Consider the following 27,152-nt stretch of genomic DNA (forward strand, 5'->3'; position numbering starts at 1 on the left):
TTAATGTTTAAACACAAATACCATTTCTTTCTTCCATTTGAGGTCCTCAGCTTGATTAATGGAGTCAAGTCTTTGCTTTGAAGTTGTGTCTGGTGTGCGCTCCACGTTTAACTGCAAATGATCAATAAAATTACTCATATTTTTATCAATTATAACATTATAGTCCCACATTTGCCATTTGTGTCAGCACCATAACTAAATGCCTCATGGATACATACTGTGCTGTCTACAAATGTGTATTCTTTAAGAGTTTCTTCAACTGCCTTTGCTTTCAGCTCCTCGTGTAGTTTCTCATTCTCCACAATCACCACTCTCACTCTCTGTTTCATTCCGAGGAGTTCATCCTTTGGAGAGGAAACAACACAATCAGTACAAACACACAAACAATTACAACTACAGTCAAACTGCAACACAATTGCCAACACGTGACCAGTTGAATACCTCCTGCTTTATCTGGGGAAACCCCCATTACCATAGCTCATAGAAATCCTCAGACAATAAATTGACTGATAATATCTTTTGTTAATTAACAGGACTGAGACTGACCTTGCAGAACTTGACCTCAGCCTCCAGGTGTTGAATGTACTCAGACTGATTGTGGATGATGGGAACCAAGTCGTGAACACCAGGCAAACTGCTATTACTCTCATCTGTGGCTCTTTGCTAGACAGCATAATTATATAGCTTCAATTAATACTGTGTAAACTTTTATGTAATAAGAGCAACAAACCTGTTGAGCAAAAGTTCTCACTACATATTATAACCACTATATATTAGGGCTGAGTTTTGACACAAATTTCAGGATTCGATTCTCATTAACAAGCTTGTGATTCGATTCGATATTGATTATTTTGGATATATATCAGGTACACATGCCAAATTTTCTCAAGGAAAAAAATGCTTAACTAATGCTGTAATATATAAATGAGTCAGTTGGTATGCTACTGCATTACTATAATATTGAAGGTTAAAACTGGCAAATATAATGAAAATTGTAATGAATATATTACATGGTGCATAAATTTAGCAAAATGCCCCTCTCAACAGTTTATTTTTCTATCTGATTAATGGTCATTGAATATGTTTTTCTGAGGTAAATGTAAAGTTACGTGACATACTGTACAAGCCGTTATATTGACATCTTTGCGCGACTGAAACACTGATTGAGCGATTACATGAGACAGGATGTGGATTGTAAAGTTCTACTATTTCTTTTATACTCCCCTTTGTATGTTTATTCATGTTTATTTTGTGCTGAAACTGGTGTTAATGTGATGAAGATGATTAGTTCACATGCACCACGCACTGCAGCTTTTATTGAACTGAAGCGCTACAGCGATCTGTCACTCCAAATTAAACAGCGACAAAAGAACATTTATTGTTTGAATACTGCAATACAATGGACATCTGAGACTTTGTTTATTAAAAAGAAACCAAAGCACATCGCTTATTGCAATTTATTGGATGGGAGGTGGCAAGATGCCCTTCAATGTTCATACTGTTTCGTAATAATGAGAATCGATTAAAATCGAGATATCAATATTTTTTACCCAGCCCTATATATTACCATAAATTAATATTATAAAGTATTGTGCAATCAAAATGTTCAGTAAAAATAAGAGTGATTTTTAGAGAGTTTACATTTAAACTCATTAGTAGTTAATTATCTTTGATGTTAAATATTTTGAATTATTTCATATTTTAAAGGGGTCTTATGACGTTGCTAAAAATAACATTATTTTGTGTATTTGGTGTAATGAAATGTTTTTATGTGGTTTAAGGTTTAAAAAACACACAATTGTACATTATTGTACATTATTGTTGCTCCTCTATGCCCTGCCTTTCAATAAGAGACATAATTTATGTTATATTAAGCCATACATGTCTTAATACCCAGGGATCCCTTTAATATAATTTAAACAGTTGAATTATAAAAAAATTTACCCCACTCACAGTTGACACGAAGGGCAAATTTATCTATATAGACCAAAATATTTTTTGTACCAGTCTGTAAACTTGTTTTTTTCTGCTGTAAAGTTGGGCATTTTAACACGGGAGTCTATGGGATTGACTCCCTTTTGGAGCCAGGCTCCAGCGGCCAGTCGATGAATTGCAGTTTTAGTCACTTCCGTGTTGGTTTCAAGAGAGGGAGCGGAAGGTTGCTGCTTGGTTAAAACGAGGTGTTTCAGGAGGGTGTGGACAAGTCTTAACTTTTATAAAGAACATGAATTTATTTTGAAAATGTATATATATATATTCATCAAATTGCAACCTCTACTTTGGGAAGCCCTGATTTAATTGCAGTACCTTTCCAGTTAATTTCCTCTTGGAAGGAGAAGGGGATGCAACATTTGAATCTTTGGACTGCTTTTGAAGTAAGGAACGCAGCTGATTGACTGAAAAAAAAAACATAAATAAACAACCAAAAAAATCATTTGCACAAATAAGGCTACTCATCCAGAATATTTGCATGTACTACATTTTAATACGCAACAATTATCAGGATGCAACTCAATCCTACATGATTATGATTTGTCAGAATAACATGCTTCCTGCATGATCTGTACCTGCTTCGCTCTGTTGAACTGGTGGAGGAGGGTTTAGCAGCAGAGGGCTGAGCTTCTCCTGCTGCTGCTTTGCTTCTGAACACTCAGAGTCAGAGCTGTGGCTGGCCAACATGCTGGAGAGGTGCTGGATGCTGCGGTTAGCTCGCTCTAATCATGTACATCATACAAATACATTGATTTTAATACGTAACATTAATATTACATTCCCTGCCTTGAGTATTGTATAGTTGATCACACATGTACGTTACTGTTAACAAGTTTAAATATTTACTAAGTGTGTTGATTTCTGTGATTTAGCAGAATGTTTCATAAAAAAACATGATCTTGTTGCAAGTGTTTACAGTGAGCAATACTCTATAATAGGGTTAACTTTAAGTTTTAATAAACTCTTTAATACTTTAGGTTTCTGTAAAATTATTGTTAAATATTAAATATTAAAACTGGGCTGAATCATCTTTTCGATGTTTAAAAACATCACCTCTCAGAGTCTTCTGAAATGCTCCTAATTCCTCCTCCTCGTCAGAGTCCAAGGACGGTTTCATTATTGCTTCAAACACGTAACTTAAACAAAAAGATTTGTAAATATAGCGCAAAATTTCTCTGGCTCACTGTTTCTGATAGTGTTGTAGCGCCTTATCAATGAACGACGTCCAAAAAGACGTCAACGGTTGCATGGCAGAAGTACACTTCCGTAAACCGCGCAAAGGCAACCGGAAATTGTAGTTTTTACAGTATCAAATTGCTAGGGCAGAGTGAGTTAAAAAACTACAAGAGGGGCATTCCGATATTCGTTGTTGGACTGAACGTTTACTGTTTAAAAACACAGATTATTGTAAACATAGTATTTGTGCCCTATTTTCATTCTAAAATGTCAATAAAAGAAAAATCTATAAAATTTGTGAAGTACCAGTCATGTACGAGGACACGCCCACCGGACTGTGCTGGAAGTGCAAACGCTGTCCTACTTGCCTGATTTCAGGCTGCCGTATGTCGCCGCTATTTGCTGCTGAGCAACTGAGGCAAATAGGAGACGTGGGGATACACACTGGGCTGGGCTACGAAAACCGTTTAGCTGCTGCATTGAAGCCAGATATAAAACTGACAGCAAAAAGAAGCGCAAGGGTGAGTGTACATTCGTTTAGAGAATAATTTTTATATTTAGTGCACGTAACAATAAGCCATTTATAATAACGCTCGCGTATTAATGCATTTGCTCGTGTTAAACGTATTTTCTCATAAGGATGTGGTGTAATGATCTGATCGGCTCGTGTGGTCAGGATAACAAATGTAACAGCAGGACACAGCCAGTTCGATCATATTGAATGAATACACACTAGCAAGAACACGCCTGTATTCACGTGTGGTTTTCCTATTAACGCTGTACGTCCTAACGCTAGCGATACTTCAACGATATTCGAATTTAATCTTGGTTTATTTATAAAATGTAACAGTGTGTTTGACTATATGCACAAAGAGGACATTAAGCTGTGGTCACTGGTCTGCCCGAACGCATGATATCTTGCCCAGTATCGCAAAATTTGCTCTCAATCGCAGCGAATCATTAAAAACAACAATAATTCATAAGTCGGATGTGTAGGAGATGTGCTTGATTTGCCGGCTTCTGGTGCACACTGTGAAGGGCACTGCGCAGAATCCTTTGTTTTGACAAAGGCTCTTGTTTTGTCCTGCTACACATGGCCTACATGTATTTTGATTGCAGTGTTCATTACACTTTTCAACAATGCTAAATGTGTATACTTTGTTATTAAATGTTTTTTTAGCTAAAAAAAAAAAAAACAGTGTAGTGTCAAAATTGCAGATCTCCTTGACAGTTAATTGTCCTGTGTAATACGGTTTGTTATTCAATTGATTTTTTAGTTGCAAAGGGGGGTTCTCACTGATCTATATATATATCTATATTACAGATCAGTGGGGGTTCTGTATTATCTATTACTTCTAAAGAGTTTATTTTAAGCCGTTATTTGAATATGAACCTAAAACAGCATATAGAGTCTATGCCTCAAAACCTAGTAAGTTCAGCTGCCTACCTAGACAGCATTTTTGGGTATCATGTTGAGATAAAATGTCTATAAATGTAAGCATGTCGGCAATTTGAACTCCTCTGGAGAGCATGTTAAACTAATGGCTGTTTTCTTTGCAGTCTCCAGCTCTTTCTGCAGGACCGAAGTTGAATGGCTTCAGTTTGACCCTGCTTTTTTTCTTTCTTTTTTTATATCACAATAAATGATTAATTGATTTGGCACATGTTCGTTTTTCTAAACTGCTGTAAGTTATAGATTTTTTTTTTTTTTTTTTTTTTTTTTTTTATAATTCAGACACCCATACTTAATTTCGATATCAAAAAATTTAGTCTCAAACAATGACAGCCTAAATTATGCAAAAAACAGAGTTTATTTTTACCCTTGTCATCCTTTTTGGGTGTAACTGTTATTGCTTTGCTCGTTTCTTGTAGTGTATTTTGATTGACTAATCTGTACTTTTCTCTCAGTATTTCAGTCTAGGTTATGAATCGGCTGTTTGTTCATACATGTTGTGTCCAGACCCTTTTTAATGCGTCTTTTTGGGTTCCAAAATGCAAAATTATCACTGAATTGTCACAGTATGTGGCAGGTCTTTGTTTTTGTTTTTTTGTTGTTTTTTTTTAAATGGCCTTTTCATTATTTCTTCTCTCATTATTTCATCTCAACAAAGAGAAAACAGATAATTGAATGGAATTAATGTAATACTATTCTGGTATCTTTTATGGCTTATGAGACATCATGTGTTGTTTGGTCCCGAGTTTAAATCTTCTAGAAGAGAAAATGCAAAAACTATTCTAGACCAGGACCAAAACATACCCTAAACTGAGTCTGGGGCTCTCACAAGAAAATGTCTCTTTTTGTGAACTCTGGGCCCCAAATCATCAATTATTCATAAGTTAGCATCACTTCCTCAGTTGGATCATGTTGACTGACCAATCCAGTTAGCTTCCTGTTGTTAAACGGAAGTACCAAGTGAATGTGGATTCACAAAGAAGCCACAAAGAGTCACATGCACACAGGTCATTAGTTACAAAACAAGTCTGAGTATTACTATACAAGCAAAAATTTGCCAGCATAAGCCCTAGGAAAATATGCATGTGTATTGACGAAGCTTAATAATATATATGTTTTTTTTTTCTTGGCTCTTCTCCTGTCAGCATTGTATTGCAAATGCATATAAATGGCAGTCTGTGTTTGATGATCAAACCATTGGGTTATTTCAGGCCAGTCTGGATTCTGTATGCCCACTGGCTAGCTTAATCCTGCTCTTTAGTTCTGACCTATATTTGTGATCCATTATTTGTCTCCCGTTTATATCTGGTCTGCTGATTGTAACTGGTAGTCGAAGTGCATGCAATAGATGCCTAAAGGTGTATGATGGCAGTCAGAGTAAACGCTTATTGATGACTTGCTGAACCACACACAGTTCTCTCCATTCATGTTTATAATGTCACAGTGTTTTAAAGATTTCAAACATTTGAACTTGGTTTTCATTAAAGAACCCTGAAACATTAAATAAATAAAAAAGTAAGCATCACAACTGATTTCAGCATTGACAAATGTTTCTTGAGCAGTAAATCAGCATATTGTGTGACACTGGACTGGAATAATGATGCTGAAAATGTAGCTTTGCCATCATAATAAATTAATATTTTAATAACAAAAAAATAATATTTTAAATAAATTTTTTTTGTTACAAAATGAACAATTATTTAAGACTTCTTAAATATCTTACTGACCTCAAAGTTTTCAGCGGTATGGTTTAATTCAAATGATTAATAGCTCATTTTTGTTTGGAAATGATGTTATATCTGAACATGTAGCAGAAATTCCCTTTGGTCAGAAACATTTACTGGCTGTTGAATTTGCATAAGTAGGTCTGTTGGGTCAAGTATGCCATTATGCATGTTTATTAGCACCCAACAGACACATTTTGTTGTGTCTGATAAGGTCTAGTAGGCACAAGTGTATCAGATTTGGATGAATGATGGATCTTTCTTCCTGCTGCCACTGCTGATGTAAATGAGATGTCTGCTTCTCATGGCCATATGGTACTTTTACAGCATCCCAAAATTTGCTCTCTCGGCGTGTTTTATTGCATTGGTTTCCTTTTATGTGCAGAGATAAGGGCGTAGATATGAATTAAAGTAAATTTATTTACATTTCATGATTTATTCTTAAAGAGACTGTATGATTTATATGTAATAGTTTATAGTTTGTGGATTTGTAGGAACAATATAGTAGCATGTAAATAATGCCATTGTGGAGTATCCCGATAGTACAACACCTGTACTTTTTTTTTATATGTATATTTTTTAGTTTTAGTATATTAAGCAGTGTTATTTTGATTACTGTGTTGACAGTGCGCTGCTTTAGCTGTCCAGTTGAGATTTCATTCACATGTACTGTTGTTCTGCTATATATTATCTATTTCATTCCAGTGCAGACATCAACTTGAATTATCTGAATGGAAGTCTAGCCATTGTTCATTCATGTCAAGCCCACTCACTGTATTCTTCTCAAGCACTGCGATGGTCTGTGGATCAATTTCTTTCCCAGCATTAACATAAATATGCGCTATACTTTCTGGTGACTAGTTGAAGTGTAGTCAGATGCCTTTGTTTTCAGACAGAAGGCTCAGATGCCCTCAGGCTTGTTGTTGCAGAATCTGTCTCTGGAATTAAGAATCCATTTTTTGATAATGCAAACAAAGTGCTTTGTGAAAGAAACAGAATAATGGATGTAATTTCTACCGATGAGTTAGATAAAAGCAATGAACTGAGACTAAATATTTAACAGTTAGTGATGCCTCAGTGATTTTACCTTTCTTAGGAGATACTGATGATAGCAGTGAGGACATTGACTTTATTACACACCCACCAGTGTTCATTGGCCTCACAACATCATGTTACCTTCAGTGACCTTCACTTGGCATTCATAGACCTGAAGACTTCGCCGTATTAACGACGTATTTTCTCAAAGTGCACCAACGTATATGTTACACTGCATCTGCTGTACCTAATCCATGTCTTTCATGATGTTAATTTAAAAGAGATAGATCACAGCAAAATTCAAATTTGGTGCCATGATTTACTCACCCTCACGTAGTTCCAAATCTGTATTACTTTCTTTATATCGTGGAACAATGGTACAAAATATGAATATGCACACATCTATCTTGATAAAAGTGAAAAGTGGGGATGTGTGCTATCAGGCTCCAAAAATTACATAAATCTTTTCCAGTCAACTTTTGCCTTATATTTCAAGTTTTATAAAGCCATTATTTCATTTTTTGAACAGTATTAAGTAAAATGTACTTATATTTAGCTATATGCTGTTAAACCTGCTACGGCTCATCTGTATTTATTACAGTAAAGATTTTTAGCTAATAAAGTCTTTAATTTCAGAAGTCAGATATTTGAAATTGCATGAGGTTTAATCAATTGAAATTTGAAATTGACTGTCCCTTTAGGAGTGTTTGTTTCCTGGCTGGAGATGGATCAGGCTAGTACTCCTGGGTCATGATGTGAGGTCATGTGGATTAGGGAGGGATCTCATTAGATGAGTGTAGACTTCATGCAGAAAGTCAAGCAAGAGCTTCACGTATGAGAAACACCAGGACCATTCTGAAATGAACAGGTTTCACTATTATGCGTAGTACAGAAAAACATCCCAATCTGACCCAGTTAAGTTGTTCCAGTTGTTCCTATTGGAACATAGCTTCAAGATTGAAGCTGATCAAAAATTGGGTTTTCCCCTTTTACTGCTTAACTATTCCAGAGTGAATCAGTTCCTTATTCCTCCCAGAGATGAGTAAGATGACAGAGATTCAGAAATGAGTTGGGGGAAGCAGGAAGAAGTGTTTGCCACACTTCCTGTCCCTTGCAAAAACACTGTCAACCCAAAACCATCAGACAGAGGCAGGGGATGCACTCACAGCCAACATAGTGAAATCACCCTTTCACCGACTAAAAACAGCATATTTTACTCTGTTTAGAAGAAGAGGGAGAGCTTTGGGGGCCATAAAACTGCTTTAGTAGAAAATGATGTGTCTATTCATGATATCTTAAGCATGCTTGTGCTTCTCAGAAGGTGAAGCTCTCTCCAAAAGTAAAGTCGGAGGATTTGCCGTCTCGCTTTAAGCTTTTAAATAAAGTCTTGAAGTATTTCATCATTTCTCAAGATTGGCTTGAAGATTGAGGTCTGTCAGAAACGCATGTGTTCATTAGAAGGTACTGACGACCAACATTCTCCAGCTTCCAAAGCTCTTTCACGTCTTCTTAAAAGAGAGGTTTACATCGCACCACATCAGGGCGCCTCTGCCACGTGGTGATTATTCCTGAATTCTGTGGGTAGCTGACGGGTATAAAGGTTTTCCTGTGGTTGCTCGACTAAAGCCTGTGTTCCAGAAAAGAGAAAACCCAGCTGCTAGTATTCAGCTTTTCCTTGCAAGCTGCTCCCAAGATATCATCTATCTAGGTTGAGAAGGACTTCTCTGAATTTATTGTCAGACACATTGTCCCAAACCTACAGCCAATATCATACCTCTGTTGGCAAATAAAAGATTTCACAGGAAGACATTTTAGAACTTGAAGTATGTAGTACTTGTTGTTATTATTATACAATATTAAATACTACCCAAAGAAGCCCTAGACAGTTCTTTTTGCTAGTATTATTATTATTATTTATATTTCCTTAGAAAGTGTGTTAAATTATGTAAATTAATGGTATCATATTACTATTAAAAATAAATAAATGCATTTCATGCTTCTTTGTTTCTGAATCTACTTTACATCCATAAGTGGACCTTTAATATTTGTAAGTAGAGCTCGGCTATATTGTATTTCATATTGAGTGCATATTGTGTTCCAGCTCCTCAAGGCAAGCAGCATAATCATAGTGCACTCTTTTAGCAAATATGGGCTCAATATATCAAAACGGCACCCATTATTGGTCAAGATATTCTCATGGCAATGTGCTAATAAAAAGGGCTTTCACGATATCCAATGTGAAGTAGCCCTAGCTGCTTGTGAGTGCAAGTCATGAGGGTCTTCATCAGAAAGAGTCATGCTCTCTACAATAACTACAGTTGTTATTGTAGGTCAGATGTATTTATTTATTTTTTTATCCATCTGTATCCGTTTGAGGTTGCACATTGCTGTAAATAATTTACAGCCTACACACAGCCAACAACATTAATTTTTTTTATCATATACCATTGAAATTCCATGTTTTTGGACACACCTTGTGCCTTGGAGTAAAAAAATAAGAGTTTGAGGAGTTGCACTGGGTCACCTAGAAGAGGGATGCAGTTTGTATGTCAGGAGGATACATTAAATTCCTCTTCCCAGACCATTTGCAGCTGTAGCTCAGAGCAGCTGAATGTGACCTCCTTTTCATAAAAAGGGAAAAAAAATCCCACATTGCCTACATCACTTCCTGCAGCATCTGGCAATGATCATAGGCTGAGAGGGAGGAGGGAAGTGTCCCAGGCCTCTGTAGTCAGCATGCAGCAGATTTCAGCGCAGTCTAACGGATCTCCCTCTCGGCCTCTCTCCACCCACATTCCACCGTCGGTTCAAATTAAAACATCTTCGTGGGATGAACATGATCTCTTTATAAAAGTCAACTTTTCATTTATTTATTTTAATAAAACATATGTGTTGTAAAAGTTGAATAAAAGTTAATGTTGAGTGAGAAATGGAATGTCACTGAAAGAAAGTTTTTCAGAAATGTTTCTGTGTCTTTATCTGTTCATCAGGATGACGTAGGGACTGAGGCTGGAGGAGAGTGCAGAGATGAGCCTCACGTCCTGGTTCCTCGTGAGCAGCGGGGGTACACGGCACCGGCTGCCCCGTGAGATGATCTTTGTGGGTCGTGATGATTGTGAGCTTATGCTACAGGTCAGGAAGGCTGTCTCCCAGTTTCAAAACTGAAAAATCTTCTACGTTTGATTTGATATAAAGCAGAAATAAAAAAGTATAAGTATAAAACTTTGATGAAAAACTTAAACCAAAAAAAACTTGAAGTGATGCCATGATGTTTATCTTCTTACCCCCAGGGCATCCAAGATGTGGTTGACTTTGTTTCTCAAGTAGAACACAAACCAGGATTTTTAACTGAAACCGTTGCAGTCTATCACTCTTGTAATGTAAGTGGATGGGAATCATGGCTTAAACATAAAATAAAACAAAAAAAACATACACAAACAAAATCAAATTAAACCCTGTGGCTCGTGACGATACATTGATGTGTAAAGACACAAAACGATTGGTCTGTGCAAGATCCTGAGCAGTATTTGTAGTTTTTTACCTCTGAATCACGCAATGTCCGAACTGTTAGAACTGAGTGCGTTATCAACAGCAGGCATGAAAGGAGTCTTCTTCTTCTTCTTCTTCTTGCTTTACAGCAGATTGCATACTTATAAGTGCATTACTGCCAACTGGACCATTGACACTCTATCTACAATCTCAATTAAGAGTGTCAATGGTCCATTTGAGAGATAGTTGGCATTAATGCACTTATAAGTATGTGATCCGCCATAAAGCAAGAAGAAGAAGAAGATGCCTCACACAGTCAGGAGGATGCGCTCGGGAGAGTTCTATCTGTTCAGACATTGTGTGAATCAGAGGTAAAAAAAAACAAACAATGATACTGTTCAGTTTCTTGCACAGATCAGTCGTTTTGTGTCTTTACACATCAGTGTATCGTCACGAGCCGCAGGGTTTAATTTGGTTTAGTTTGTGTGTGTTTTTTTTATGTTTTAGTCGTGATTCCCATCCACTTACATTACAAGAGTGATAGACTGCAATGGTTTGAGTTAAAAATCTTGGTTTGTCTTCTACTGAAGAAACAGTCACCTACATCTCGGATGCCTTGGGGGTAAGCTGATAAACATCACATTTTCATTTTTGGGTGAACTATCCCTTAGAGTACAAAGATTACTAAAACTGAAATAAAAATAAATTATAGATAAACAGAAATATAAAAAAAACCTAATAAAAATTATTAAATGAAAATTGAAAGTAACAATAAAAGCTCATTTGAAATATTAATATATATTACAATACCACCCTGACGCTTTTATGAACATGTTGTTAAATAAAAAGTATTAGGTCAAGTGTGTATTTTTGTACTATTAGAATCACTCAGTGAAATGGCTAAAGGATAACTGTTTTCAAACTTAAAATATTTATCATGATTTGCACAAAAATATTAAGCAGCACCAGTGTTTTCAACATTGATAAAACTAATAAATGTTTCTTGAGCAGCAAATCAGCATATTAGAATGATTTCTGAACGATCATGTGACACTGAAGACTGGAGTGATGGTGCTGAAAATTCAGCTTTGCATCACAGGAATAAATTATAATTAAAGACAGTTATTTTAAATTCTAAACATATTCAACATTTCTGATTTTAGTATATTTTGTATTTTTAAAAAAATTAATTCAGCCTGAAGCATAAAATACTTCTTTTAAAAACTTAAAAAAAAAATTAGCAACCACAAACTTAACGCTAGTTTTCTGTAATGATGATAGGAAGGATGGAGAAAGATTAATCCATGCCCAGGAGGAAAGTTGAGTTTCAGCTAAGTGGCATGACTGTTACTATCTACCACAGCATCAGCACACACGTGTTAGTCATGCAACTTTATTAATAGAAAGTGGGACGAACAGCTTGAACTACAAGAGCAGAGACTGTAATGCCAAACATTACAGGGGAGAGAGTGCCAGTTACGTCATTAGAGAGCTGAGCAACTCAGTCCAACCCCAAAACAAACTTGACATATCACAACACAAACGCAGATGTAATATCAGCCGTTTGAGGGAAAGCAGTGTACTGTGTATCTCATAGAATCATTAGCAACAGACTAGCAACCACATAACAACAAACCTCTCACAACACCCAAGTCAAATAGCCTTCTGAAGTCTGACGAAACTCTTAGGTCAGAAGTCTTTAATTGCAATGAATTCTTTGCATCTCAAAGCAATAAATGCCTTTTCTCTAATCCAAGTTACCGGTACTTAACGAATTCTATGTTCATAGAGCCTTTAAAATGGTGAGTATATGGAACTCTAGAGAACAAATTAACTTTGGAGTTTCAAGTGTTCCAACACTAGTCTCTGGCAGACATAAACATAAGCTTTGTTTAGTTAGGAAACCCCCGTTTCCCTCTTTGACCCTTCCATGTTGGGGTCAAGGATAAATCAAACTCATTCTGGTCATGTGATTGCGTTACGATATGTTTCATGGTCACATGGTTTGTCTCAAAATAAACTGGTAATGTATTAGAACTGAACTGAGGATAAATTCACTTTTAAAATCGAGCCACTTTTCTAATGTACATTCATTTTAGGTGCTTTATCATCAGCACATGCGTGTGTTATTCTAAAAAAAATGCTACATTTGCATTAATTTGCTCATTTTAATGTTGATTTATGTCATTACAATATCTGCAAACAATGTCTTTTGGAGGTTGGCCTTTTCTCTGCCATCATCAGATGAAGATACTGTAGCTGAAAATTGATTTGAACATTTAGCATTAAATATTTACCATTGTTTGTTGAATTTGCATGAGCAAAATCCAGTAATTCCAACAGGAATCCACACAGTCAGGAATTCTGCATGAGGGCAAAAGATTTCCCTATAATAAATGATCTTTAATTTGGCCACTCAGATTCACCGCGTTGTCCAACAGAAAGCTGTTTGGTTTTATAGTTACTTCTGTTTGAGCTGTGCTTCGTACATCTATGCTTTTGACGGTAGACAATGGACTTTTTTGTTCACGAAATTTCACTAATGTGATTTTTCAACTTGAGCTCCCAGCCAATCTTCAGTACTTGCATGAGAGGCTGTTTCTTATCAGATGTCTGTCAGTTTTGGTATGTTGCACTTGCAAGATATGTCACCTTCAAATTCTGTCATTGCTACGAGGTAAAATACTTCTGTGACTGCATATAAACCATCTTCCAAAAGTAACAAATCCATGATGTGATAATGCTCTGCAAAAACTCTTTCTGGTTCATAACTCTTGCTGTCATCTGTGTGTGATTGCAGTCTCGCAGTGTAGACAAGCAGCACGCTGTCATCAACTATGAGTCCAGCAGTGATCAACATAAAGTGAAGGATCTGGGAAGCCTGAATGGGGTGAGTAAGAGGGAAGATAATGGAGTGGTACATTTCATACCTTTCATTTCTGTTTAATATATATTCAGACTCCTATTGAATCTTGTTGCAGATTTGTGTGCCCCTTACTCAAATGCAACTTCCCTTTCTTTAACTATGTGGTAGATCTAAACCTTAGTAATGTATTACGGTGCAGTCTGCTTTTCCTGAGTCCGTGCTCTGTTTGTGTTAAATGATATCCTTTTGTTTGTGGTCTGTAGAAACTCTATGACTAAATGAGAACTCATGGGGCCACTCACACAAATTACAACCTCTTCCTGTTGAGTAATGCTTAAGAATTCCTCTTCCTGTCCTGCTTTGGCAGGAAATTGCTATTATAGCATGTGAAGCATACACCTTTTATTTTTTTTTAGCAGTTTCAGTACCGTTTACACTTCTCATGTTGACCAGGAATCAGTTTTCAACAAAACCCCCTTACAACAAGTCCAGACATTGTATGAAACTATCATACTCTTCTAGTTAAAGTTGGCACATGTTGAAAACTTAACTGAATAAAGGGAAATAACTTGCAGTCAGCCTGCACAAATTTCCCAGCTGTGACCCCTCATTCCAGCAAAATATCTTAGGGTGTTTGGATGTTGCAGGAAGGACAGAGGAGGATATAGATTCAGCTTTTCAAGGGAAATTTTAAACTTGAATGCTTTAGAAAGTGCTTTGTCAGTATGATTTGCTCCCCTTCTTTGTTGGGCTTTGCAGGAAGTGGCTGATATTTGAGACCGAGCTGACCTCAAAGCACAATATTATCACCCCGAATGTTTTCAGACTTTGTGAGGCGACTCACTGTTGTAGGGATCTGTAAACCATTTGTGCAATGAACTTTTGAAGTTGAACTCATTAAATACGCAGATGTCTTGCTGCCTTAATGAATGGAGTGTAGTGTGTGTATGGTGCTCCTCAGCTATAGCTACAATCTAATGGAGATTTTGATCAGATCAAGGAGATTTATTTATTAATTATTTCTTCTTTTAAGGGGAATGAGCATTTTTGATATGTCCTGCCAAACCTTTTGCTCAATAGGAAATATGTCAACAAGTAAAAAGGTTTCTTTAATTTATAGGGTCTCTGAAAATTCTATATGTAGAATTGTATATTACAAAACCATTCCACAAAAAACTTGCGTCCAGATTTACTAAACAGGGCAAATTAGCGTGAAAGCACAATACCAAAACCGCACTGATGGGCGTAAAAAATTATGCGGGTGATTTACTGAAATAAAAGAAAACAGACGCAACATCTCATTTACATATTGACAGACACAATATACCAAGTGCAAATTAGCGTAGTCGCTAATAACCAGAGCCGATGCTCATCATGTGCAGGTGATCTGCTTACGACACACTAAAATAGTTTTAGATGTGTTTTTTAGGGGGGTCGTTAGTTTGACGCACACAAATATTAGTAAATCGCGTATGTGATTCATTTTAATAATCTCCTCCCCTTTATTTTCCGTCTGAAAGGGAAACTAATACAAACGCTTATTCAGTGAGATCAGGTACAAAAAAAAAAAAAAAACCTTCAAACCTTTCCAGTGCTAATTTTTCACTGCATGTCTTTAGTGAATCCTGACAGTACTATTTTAATGCCATAATACTGGACCAGTATAAATTGAGCCCAGAAATGTGAATTGAATTTGACTTTTTTTATTTATTTTTTCTCTCAGACATTTGTGAATGATGTCAGAATCCAGGAACAGATGTACATCACTTTAAAGATTGATGACAAACTGCGGTTTGGATATGATATCCTTCAGTGCACTCAATAACATTTTCTTCTTAAAGATTTAGTGTTATTTTAGTATTTCAAAGTCTTTATTTGTATCTGTATGTGATTGAATTTGTTTATACACTCATAATTTGAAAGGATTATGTGTATGTGCATGACAAAGAAAAGAAGTAGAGCTCGAGTTATATGGTTCTACAGTATCTATATTTTCAGCTCTGTGTGTGAATGTGTATGGATATTTAGTATGTTTTGGCTATTCATGAACCTGTCTTTCTTAACCCGACTCACATACCAACTTGTTCACTGTGGTGCGAGGAGAGCTGCATGTGCCGGAGGAGGCTCTGAAGGTAAAACAACCACTACATCTAATATCAGTTAATATACTTAACAATATTCTGATATCAGTATATGAGAATTGCACATGCTGATCTTAGGTAGTTTTTTTTTATCTTCTGAAGTAATGTCTGATGACAGATTTCTGGTGATTACGGTGTTCTTCTCTCTCAATTCTGTCAGCATGAGAAGTTCACCAGCCAACTTCAGCTGGGCAAGAAGCCAACCAGTGCAGAGCCCTCAAAACCCCCCAAGTCTTCCCCAGATAAAGCCAAAGTAAGCAAATCCGCAGAGCCCATTGCTGAACCAGCAGCCAAACCTGCAGATCCAAACAAAGGAGATGACAAGATGCCAGGTAAACATCACCTTGATGATGCTAGGGTATAAGTTATGGATAATTGTATTTGATTCTGAAGTTTTCAAACCACTTTATAGGTAATGTAAAACAATGTGTCATCTTTGAATAATGTGAGCAGTACTGGACTAGACTCTGCCCATTTTCAGCAGAGCAAGGTGACATAAATGATCATGGTCTGTTCAATATTGAGTGCAAATTCTATGAACAATGAATGATACCTCACATCAGAGAGGTGTTCTGTTCATTTTAATAACATAGACCAATACTGAAAGCATCATATCTAGGTTTAGAATATGAAAGAATATAATTGGGATGGGCTCTTTTGATTTAGACACCTAGCAACATGCTAAAAACCAATAAAAACCTGTTTTCAAGCCATTGTAAAATACTCTTTAAACATACATGTGACCTCTTTACAATCTGCTAAACATTGCTGAAGAACTACATTGCTTCGGTGGAATAATTAGTGTTTGTTATCAATGAATGATTACATTTTTGTTGCTGTGTGTTTGTTTTATCAAACCTGGCCAGGTATATGGTGTAATATGTAATGCCTTGCCTAACAACGCCCCTTATTAGGTGTTCTAAAATCACTGTAAACCACAGCTTCATGGGGCTTACTGCTTTATTTGAGACTTGAAGGCATCGAAACACATGCATTTATGTGTTACTCTATGTATTTAGAACCATGGTTCAGCCCTGTCGTGAAGTGCTGGGTATTTAATAATAGAGAAGGGAACAGCCCTACGCCCATGCCTCTGTTTTCCAGCCATCAGCGTGTCAAGGGCGGGTAGTGTTTAACATTCATGCTTATCTCACTGCCACCTGGTTATTTCATCCTGCTAATTGTCAGGCTTGTCCAGTAATCCCCTGGCCCCCGGCTGGTAAATCTGTATGATGCAGCTGAAGAAAACATGAAGAAACTACTGATTTTTGTAGTGAATCAAATCCACTGCAGCACTGGGATCTCTGAATCAGTTTTATGAACATCAGTATTCCCCTACAATTTACTTGAATTTGCATTCTACAAATGGAAAATATTTCAAAAAGAAACCGGCTTAGCTGGCATTCAGTGAGCCCTGTTAGTTTGTATTTTTTGTGAAATTAAAGTTTAGCTGCAATCCTGCGACACGTACCTATTTTCTTTCAATATAAACGGAATTTTGATTGATATACACACTGGCATTTCATAACAGGTATGGTTATTAAACTACAGAAGTTAAAAAAGTCTTTTTTAAATTTGTTTGTATTTCTATAACAGGTGATATAGCTGCGGTGCACAGGGGAACCCCGTTGTATGGACAGCCCTCCTGGTGGGGCGATGGGGATGCAGATGATGAGAACTCCTTTAAACAAGAGAATAAAACATCTGGAAAGAAGCAGGAGAACAGTGGGGCAGGTAAGATATCCCAGGATCCTTTTAAACACTGCTTACACGAAGTTTTAAAATTGTAAAAAAAAAAAAAAAAAAAAAAGGTTACACTTTGGCTTAATTAGACAGTCAGAAGGGGATTCTCTTATTACCACATTTTGAGCAGATCTACACCAGACTGAGGACGGTTGTGAAAAGAATAAAGAGTTTGAATTGCTTGCTGTTTAATCCAGAAAAAAAACAGTGTGAAACATTTGTTTCTGATTGAAGCTGGCGTGTTTTGATCTAGCGGTCTGGAATCCCATTAACTTGCTCCGTATAGGAGTAATGGGATTGTAGATTACAGAGGCTTTACCACAGCAGGACATCACACATTTGCTACAGACACTAAACCAGACAAGTGTACTCAAAATAGTCTTTTGATGCAGCAATAACATTTATTTTATTTTGAGTTTTGTCATCTACCCACTGTAGCTTGATTACATCTGCACATGTAAACGTACTGAATAAATACTGCATTCCTAGATTATGTACAGGTACTCTATATGTTTATAATGACAGTGATTAGACCAAAATAGCAATAAACATGAGTTATTTTGGTTTCTTTTTTAATTATGTGGGCCACTTTTATCGTTTGACCCCAGAATACATCATCAAAGCCCAGAGATCTTACTCGTGTCCTTGTGCCCTCTAAATTTAATTCACTCAAAACAGCACCATCTCTGTTCAGAAATGCAAAATCTGCTCCCAGATGAAGCCTTGTTTCATTCCGAGGGAATGTTGGGTAAATATATCTCAAAGGGGTAGTGCTGGCTCACTGAGTGGCATTGTTTAACAAAACCTTACAGTGTTTAACAGACAAAGCGTACAGGCTCAGAAGACGGCGAAGTTGGCAGAAGCTTGAAATGAATCAGCATTATTTGTTTAATGCTTGCTAAACCTCAGTGCTGCCACAGAGAGAGAAAATCATTCATGCAACAGTCCACCACATCAAAGTGCCAACACCTCCCAGAGCTATTTTAGGCAGCAGTCAAGGCTGGTTTTCCGAAGGCAGAGACTTACAGGCCAGCGTAGGAAAAAAAGAGGAAGAGAATGTAAAGGGAACCGTCACCCTTAGCAAGTGAATAGGTTGATTTGTAGACAGGCCCAGCCCCCTCCATCCCCACTGTCACAGAGGCGTGTTTGCTTTCTCTTCTGTGACACCAGTGCCGCTCATCACAGAGGCAGCCGCACATGCTAGATTTGTAAGTATTTTCAGTATTAAAAATCAGTATCGTTTATCTTATGTTAACTTGTTAGTAAAGAAGCAAATTTACATACAAGATTGTGTGCCTCAACTTACTGCAATGTATTGTCCAAGTTCTGCTAAACAGATGTGATCTCAACAAAAGGAGTTAAGTGGAATTCTAGAAGTAGTTAGTTGTGTTTTTTGTTGTATTTTGTTGCTAAAGATTAATAGAATCGTTGTTGCATGTCTTATAAGTATCTCTTAATGTAGTTATTTAAAAGAGGAAATGCAAAAGGTTTTTTTTTTTAAATAGGAAGTCTCAGCTGCGCTCTGATAGGCTGTGCCGTGCAGAGGATTAACTAGACATCACTTTCAGTACATTAGATTTAGTGAAGTAATTGTGGAAAATTAAGTAGAACTTAGTCTGATTCAAATGCAGTCCTAATGATGTCATGATGACATCATATTGGGAAAGTGTCACTGTTTCTGTAAATGCATGTGCACCTGTTGCTAACAATAGAGTAGAATAGCAATTTTAATTATAATATTTATAGTTATTTTTAAAAGCTTAATTTTATATGTATGTTTGTACTGTATATATGTTACATATATGTTATATGTTAAACATATAACATGTATGTTTTTATGTTATATGTATGTTTGTACTGTATATATATATATATATATATATATATATATATATATATATATATATATATATATATATATATATATATATATATATATATATATATATATAGGCACCTCTCGATCCAATCCAATTCTGGGAATCACAATCCATTTCAGATTCCAATAAAACATTCTGGATCTACATTTTTTCTTTCTTATTAATATATACATATTTATATTTATATAAATTCTATATTATTATATACATTATATATATAAATTTCATATTAATTTTTATCTCTGGCAGTCCTAGGGTTGAGAGCCTCTGTATATTAGACACATTGTGATTTCTGCTTATTCAAACTTATAGAATGAAAATTGGTAATTTGGCAGAGCATTAGTCAAACAGTTCATCATTTCCAAAATTTAGCCCCATGCCTAGGGTTTCAGAGCATGTGTCCTCAGCCTATTAAGTTGTTAAGGTGCCATTAGCCGTCCCATTAATTCTTGTTATGTGACAGAAATTAGACTGAGGCTTTGTCCAGAAAAAGATTCAAGTCCAGCCTTGATTTATAGCAAGCTGATCTGACATTTTGAGGCCATGACCCTTAAACTTGTAGAAGGTGATCCTTATTTTTTCTTCTTTTTTTTGTGGCCCCACAGAGAGCAAAGAGACCAAGCGAGGTGATAAATCAAAAGAAAATGGTCTGGGCCCTGTAGGCGCTGAGCCCAGCTACTTTGAGCTTCCCAGCAAGGAGGGACAAATGGCACAGAACAGCATCCATGAAATCCCAACAAAGGACACTGAGGGCACTGGGGCTGCAAAATCAGCCACAGGCAACGCCTCCGCACAGGCCAACACCTCATTCACCATTGAGTTTGACGATACTTCCCCAGGGAAGGTCACCATTAAAGATCATGTGTCTCGTCTACGACCAAAAAAATCTCCTCATGTTGGTGGTAAAGACCTTAGCACCTTGCAGGCAGCCATCATGGCCTCTGAAAGCAAGGTGGCTGACTGGCTTGCCCAGAATGACCCTCCTCTAGTGAGGCGTGAGTCCACAGAAGAGGAAAGTAAGAGCATCAAGAGTGATGTGCCTGTTCACCTCAAGAGGCTTAAAGGTACGCCATTACACGTACATATATTCATTTTGCAGGTGCTTTTATGAAAGCAGCTTATTAAATGAGAATAATACAAGGAGAAGCAATAAACTCAATGTAGGATGCAATATGTGTAGTGCTACAATAGCAAATGTTATAGCAAATTCAGCTAGAGCTGAAGTGTAAGTGCAAAAAAGTTATTCCTTGTTTAAAGGAACACTGCTCCTAAAAATGTCAAACCCATATTTTTATGTGGAACACAAAAGTATTTGCCATCCCTGCAAGCTTGTTTCAAGCTTGATTCTTCCAAAATGTTTATTTTTGTATTCTTCAGAAAATATAATGGCGAGAGGTTCAGACCAACATTAGTGTGGGTAAACAATGAACATTTTTGTGTGGAGGAACTTTTTTAAATAAGCGTAGTTATAGCAGTTAGTCATGTGATTTTAGAAATAATATTTTTTTGATGATTGCATTGTTCAAATCAGAGATGGGCACTCGAGTTATTGACTCGGACTCGAGTCGTACTTGAGTTGCATTTTTATACACTTCAGACTTGACCTGAAATAACTCCAGACTTGACACGATTCTGGGAAAAGGACTCATGAATAATATAAAAGCAACTCGATTCTTAATTTTTATATAACTGATATTCAAAAGGCGGACCGCATCCTTATCCCTATCATCCATCCCGCCCGCGAGCCGTAACAACGGCACAATTTTGTGAGCAGCGCGTCAGGACAGCAGAGCGGATCACAAAACAAGCGCTTGGGGCCGTTTAAGGGAAATATCTTTCAGCGCTATATCCTCCAGTGTTGTTTATCTAAAGCCAAACGTGCTTTATTCAAGCCCTTTCAGCTCTGTGCGCTTTCTCTTTCTCCCGACGTGTGCCGGTGCAGATGACGCGGTTATCTTATCAACACCAGAAACACGGAGAGCAGCAAAATTATAGATTACTTTCACTAAAACACAGCAGAAAAAAACAATGCTGCAAGTGTAGTTCTTTTTCTTACTATCTATTTATCTATCAATAACCTGATCAAAGCAGATGTGGCAAGACGTTTCTGATCTACATTTAGCATTATTAATCTGTAGGCTAAGAACATTTCAAAAGAATCTTGTAATTATAATTGAGTAATTGTTGTAAGATGGCTAGGATAGAACTTAAACTGCTGGTTATCTTTCGTCTCTGCTCAAGATGAGAACGTTTTTTGATTATTGTAGACATTTTTAGTAGATAATGCTTTTAAGTAAAATATTAAGGAGGAAAAGCCTGAACTGAAACTGTAATTATTATTTTTTTTGACACATGACCTCACATGCAACTACAAATCATGTACGTTTTTTGTTTTGTTTTTGTCTGGACCTCTGCTTGGAAGAGAAAACTATTGAACATGGTAACGGATTAAAACATATAAGTAACCTACAGGAAATAAGTTACCACAGGAAATTCCCATGTGAATTTGATCTCTCAAAGCCACAAGGGAGTTTTTAATGGTCAGTTCAAATGAAGTTGGTCTTGCATGTTAAAATCATTTCAAATGATGCCTAGGGAGTACACTAATGTTTTACCCTTTCAGATTGATTATATGCATTTAGAAGAGAGGAGCAAATGACAAAAGCATTACTCGGTGCCTTATTATATGAGCCTTAAAGGGCAATTGAAGGAGAATGCCATTGACTTTTCTGTCAGCTCAAAGCTTCAGTGTCTCTATTCTTCACCTCCACCATCCTTGCAGTTATACAAATGTAAATGAGCAGTGCTGTGGAGTATAAAGACCTTTTCCCACCAAGGATGATAACTACTAAGATAAAGATATAGTTCTAAAATCGTTCTCAGTATTAAAGAATAGCAGAGTCCATACCACAGCTATAAAACGATAAAGGCACATAGAAATGATATCGGTTGAATTTCCAGCCGATGAACGATACTAACACTGATGCCCAATCAGAGTCCATCCTGCTATAACAAGCTTGAGAATTTAAAGTGACAGACGCGTGTATAAATAAACAGACAATATTGTCCGCTGGTGTGGACGCTAATATTGTTATCTTTATACTGTAGTTATCATCTGGGGTGTGAACGGGGATTAACAGTAATTTATTTCTTGAACATTTAACACAATTAAATGGACAGAATCATAGACTAACCAAAGATGCCCATCACATCATGAGACATGACCTTTACAACACTCCTCTTCATTATCTAGACTGCCGACTTTCATTCCACTTAAGATTTTTCTGAATTTCTCACAGCCGTTAAAGGGATTCAATAATGATGACATCGATTTTTACTGAACTCTGCAACCAGCCAGTAGACGGGTTGTATAGCGTCAGCTGAAATTTCCCTTTCCAGAGGATTAGCTGCCACCTAGCACTTTTAAAACCTTTTTTCCTTGCACCCACTGACAGAGCTTATAGCAAAGAATGCAGTTAACGCTCCACTTTCTCCTTACACTCTCCTTAAGAAGCCATCTCTCTAGCCGTAGCAGAACTGCCATGATTTCTGTGCCTTTGATTTAGTCTGGGTATTAGTTTAGCTAGACTTTGAGCTCTACTTTGTACAAAACCTGATTTCTTAAACAAAAACCTTCTCCTTCTGTGGATCACCTGGGATGCGTCCCTCTGGTAGGACTATTCATTGTAAAAACTGCCGCATGCCTGCTTTGGGAAAGGAAAGCCCACTCTGCTCGCCCTCGCGTGATTCTGTAATGAAATGTGTGCTAATTTATGAGGAGTGGGTGCTTTGCAGCCAAAGAGCGCTGACAGCAAATCCACGTGTGAGCTCTAAGCAGGGCTGATAATTGGTGAAGGCTGGTAGACTATGCGGTCTATCCAGTCTCAGGCGTGGTTCTTTTTTAGTGCTTGTGTTTGCGGTTGTCTTTTGGAAGCTGCATTGGTGCTGTTTGTTTTGTTGGGCGAGATCTAAGAACTGGTGAGTTGGATTGTTGTTTAGATTGTCCGCTGGTGAGTTGATTTCTGTTTTGATCATTTGAGGGCTTGTTTCTCGACTGAGGTGGAAAACTATAGTGTATTTGGAGAGCTTGAAAGAGAAACTGAGACCTAAAAAGTGGTCTGATTGGTTTTTATAGTCTTTCTTTCAGTATTTTTGCGTTAAATTTTAGTTGTTTTTTTCTTTTTCATTTTTGAAATGGTTATATTTTATTATATAATTTATTTTATCTGCAGGAGTTCAGGGCCGCGGAAAATCGTGCTATAAAGCGATTTAGAAATTGCGAACGTTCAAATCGTGACTTTTATTATGATTTCGATTAATCGCACAGCCCTACTAAACATTTCTATTATTGTGGTGTAATTAATTTCAGATTTGCATGCCCTTAAACGTCACTTACAAAAAGCTATTGTTGTGTTGGATATTGATCAGATGACCCTTTTGGTCTTATTAATTACACAGTCTGAACTGATAAGTTAATTAAATCAGACCATCCTGTTTTGTTGAAACTCTGAAAAATTTGTATTTTGTCTTGTTCTATTTCAATATAAAATGTAATTTTATTCCAGTGATGGCTAAGCTGAATTTTCAGCAGTCATTACTTCAGACTTCAGTGTCATGTGATCCTCCAGAATATGTGCTTTATAAGTACTTATGAACAGCCAGTATGATCATTATAGGCATGCTAATAAGCAACAAGTTAATAGTGAGAACTGGTCCCTAAACTATACTAGGCCAATAGGGCCAATACCCTAAACTACTTTGTTACCAAAGTGTGAATTTATTTAAAAAAAAATCCTACTGGCCCCAAACTTTTTGAATTGTGAATGGTAGGTATAACATTATACAGAGCATGATCTAGACACAGCGTAATACTACATGTTAATTCCTGTATTTGATAATTGAATATGCATGTTTGCTTGGAGTTATTGGACTAGTTAAAGTAAATGCAGTCTGACTCATAGAGGGCTGGTGGGGTCAGCTCTCCTCATTCAAAGAACATGCTGTGAGACACAGAAGAGCTGCTTTGTTTCACGGTTTGTGCGTGAAAGGCCACTGTCAGAGTGGTCTCCCAGTATCCCAGAGCAGAGGCTGTCACTTCTGACTGCATGCTGCTTCCTCAGCCGACCAAGCTGAAGAAAAGACGACCCCCTCCTCCACCTCTTTATTTCCTCGCCTTTTTCTCGCTGAGCTACTCTTAGTTAGCGTCCAGAGACTTAACCGGTTTTGTAGTCCACTGTAATGCCTCAGGGTGTATTGCATGGGGGATTTTGTGTTAGCTCTAGTTAGGTTTGCGTCTGAAGTTGCACACTGGATTGAAAGCACTGGCCTGCTCTGTGTTAAAATCTGCCGTAACCCATCCAAACGATCTTCTGTTACAGGCAGTAAACACGAGGATGGCACGCAGAGCGATTCTGAGAACGGCCTAGGATTGCGATTTGGCAGCAAACGCCACGCCGCACTGGAGGAGCGCCTGAGAGCCGCAGGAGTGGGCCGGGTCAAAACAGACGGGTCGTCTTCTGTGAGCCGCACAGCCTTCATGATTGAGTTCTATGACGAGGATAACCCTCGCAAACGGCGCTCTTACTCGTTTTCGCAGACTGCACCTTTGCTCGGAGGCGTGGCAGGGGAGGGATTTTGCCCTGCACCGCCCTCACGTCCTAAGGTCATTGCGACGGCAGCGGACGGCAGCAAGGGCATGTCATCATCCCTAGCGGCAGTCGCCCCCACGGCTGCTCGACTCCTGCTCAAACAAAGATCTGAGGAGCCAAAGGTGGTGCAGAGCCCTGCCGCTACCAGTCAGCCCAGTCCCACAGATGAGGCTCAGAAAGCAGACGACGACCAGAGCGACAAGGGAACTTACACCATTGAACTGGATAAAAGCAACGCTGAGGAAGAAGAGGCACGGCGAATGATCGATAAGGTATGAAAACTAATCATAACCCTGCTTGGTTTGCAATCCTGAATTAAAATCAAACACTTTGTTTTGATAATCTTACCAGGCAGGAGATGGGAATGATTAGTGTCTCTGAGGGATAGTTCACCTAAAAATGAAAATGCACACATTGAGTCTCATAGTATGTTTTTCCATACGGAAGTCAATGGGGATCGGCAACTGTTTGGCTACAAGCATTCTTTAAAGAATCATCATTTGTGTTCAGCAAAACAAAGAAATTCATGCAGGTTTGGAACAACTTGAGAGTGAGTAAATAATTTTTTTCATTTTGGGGTGAACTGTCCCTTTAATTGGCAGTCTTGCAGCAGTGTTTAAAGGGATAGTTCACCCAAAAATCTTAGTTCACCTTCCTTCATCTTCGGAATACAAATTGAGATATTTTTGAAGAAATTCAAGAGCTTTCTGACTCTGCTTGTTCAAGTCCCAGAAAGTTATTGAGAACATCATTAAAATAGCTGCTTCAGCAGCATCACACGCATACATTTTGGACTTACATGGAAGAGAAGAAATTGTTGAATAAAGTCGTTATTTTAGTTTTCTTTGTGCACAAAAAAGTATTCTTGTAACTTCATAAAATTACAGTTGAAGTACTGATGTCACATGGACTATTTTAATATTTGAATTTTAATAGAATGACATGATGGTGAGATATTAATGACAGAATTTTCATTTTTGGGTGAAGTATCCCTTTAAGATATTGTCTTCCAGATAAGTATATGGACATGTTTCCTTGTGTTAAACACTCACCCAGCTGACTTGGTTTGTGGAGGATGGTAGTTCACTGTCATCAAACCTCATCACTCATCACATGACTCGCAGATTAACATGGGAGTCACTTCCCCTTGTGAGAAGTGGAAGAAAAAATAAATATAGATAGCACTAAGCCTGAAATTGTGTGCAAACAATGTTTGAATTGAGTCCGGTTATGCAGGCGTTTAATTCTCAGGGTTATAAATTAGAGGTCAGAAGGAATATCAGTACAGCCTTACACGCACCGAGATGATCCTCAACATGCTCTCTTGACTGCATTGTGAATGTTGTGTTTATCCTGGAAATGTGTTTCTGAACATCAAGCAGTTTGAGTGCGTCTTGCTGTGAAGCGCTCTGTCTAATGGGTTTATAATGGCTCTCATGTGGCAAACCAGTCAACTCCTCCTTTATTCGTTTCATCTTCAGGGAGTTTTTAAGTGTTGCCTTTTAATTCACGTCTGCTTGCTATTACTTATAAAGTGTTTATGAATGTTCATGCGTTTGTTTTTTAAATACAATGAAAAACGGAAAATACTGCACATTTGGTTGATTTCAGCTACATAAAAAATTTAAGATAAAAGATCAAAAATTCTTGACATTTTCAGCCATCTAGTGATTTTCAATAGACATCTCGATATATACTGTACACTACTGTTCAAAAGTTTGGGGTTGGTAGGATTTTAAAATGTTTTTATGCTCACCGAGGCTGCATTTATTTGGTCAAATATATAGCAAAACTATAATATTCTGAAGTATTTTTACAAGTTAAAATAACTTTATTCTATTTGAATATTATGTATTCTTAAATGTAATTCATTACTTTGATGTCAAAGCCCAGACCTGACTACAGACCTCAGTGTCACATGATCCTTCAGAAATCATAATATGCTAATTGGCTTCTCTAGAGTCTTTTATTATTGTTGTATCAGTGTTGTGCTGCTTAATATTTT

General features: G+C 37.2%; 2 protein-coding genes across 11 annotated transcripts in view; one reads left to right on the forward strand and one right to left on the reverse strand.

Moving 5' to 3' along the window:
* Positions 1-3,245, reverse strand: part of LOC113057111 (SHH signaling and ciliogenesis regulator SDCCAG8) — a 44,574-nt gene extending 41,329 nt beyond the window's left edge. For both annotated transcript variants that reach the window (XM_026224206.1, XM_026224207.1), the window contains exons 1-6: positions 3,046-3,245; positions 2,568-2,714; positions 2,308-2,396; positions 547-663; positions 219-344; positions 22-111 (exon numbers count right to left, since the gene is read on the reverse strand). In XM_026224206.1, coding sequence (XP_026079991.1) covers positions 22-111; positions 219-344; positions 547-663; positions 2,308-2,396; positions 2,568-2,714; positions 3,046-3,109 — 633 coding nt within the window. In that variant the 5' untranslated portion in view covers positions 3,110-3,245. The remainder of the gene's footprint in view (positions 1-21; positions 112-218; positions 345-546; positions 664-2,307; positions 2,397-2,567; positions 2,715-3,045) is intronic.
* A 282-nt stretch (positions 3,246-3,527) lies between these two features.
* LOC113057113 (centrosomal protein of 170 kDa) overlaps positions 3,528-27,152 on the forward strand; it is a 38,886-nt gene continuing 15,261 nt past the window's right edge. For 4 of the 9 annotated variants that reach the window (XM_026224213.1, XM_026224214.1, XM_026224215.1 and 1 more), the window contains exons 1-9: positions 3,529-3,689; positions 10,371-10,512; positions 13,670-13,759; positions 15,459-15,537; positions 15,809-15,867; positions 16,037-16,208; positions 17,473-17,610; positions 20,105-20,563; positions 24,878-25,419. In XM_026224213.1, coding sequence (XP_026079998.1) covers positions 10,408-10,512; positions 13,670-13,759; positions 15,459-15,537; positions 15,809-15,867; positions 16,037-16,208; positions 17,473-17,610; positions 20,105-20,563; positions 24,878-25,419 — 1,644 coding nt within the window. In that variant the 5' untranslated portion in view covers positions 3,529-3,689; positions 10,371-10,407. Of the gene's footprint in view, positions 3,690-10,370; positions 10,513-13,669; positions 13,760-15,458; positions 15,538-15,808; positions 15,868-16,036; positions 16,209-17,472; positions 17,611-18,217; positions 18,828-20,104; positions 20,564-24,877; positions 25,420-27,152 lie in introns of those variants that run through there. The other 5 variants (XM_026224210.1, XM_026224211.1, XM_026224212.1 and 2 more) reach the window with 3 other exon arrangements.

The sequence above is a fragment of the Carassius auratus genome, chromosome 38 (genome assembly GCF_003368295.1).
Source record: "Carassius auratus strain Wakin chromosome 38, ASM336829v1, whole genome shotgun sequence".
Classification (NCBI taxonomy): domain Eukaryota; kingdom Metazoa; phylum Chordata; class Actinopteri; order Cypriniformes; family Cyprinidae; genus Carassius; species Carassius auratus.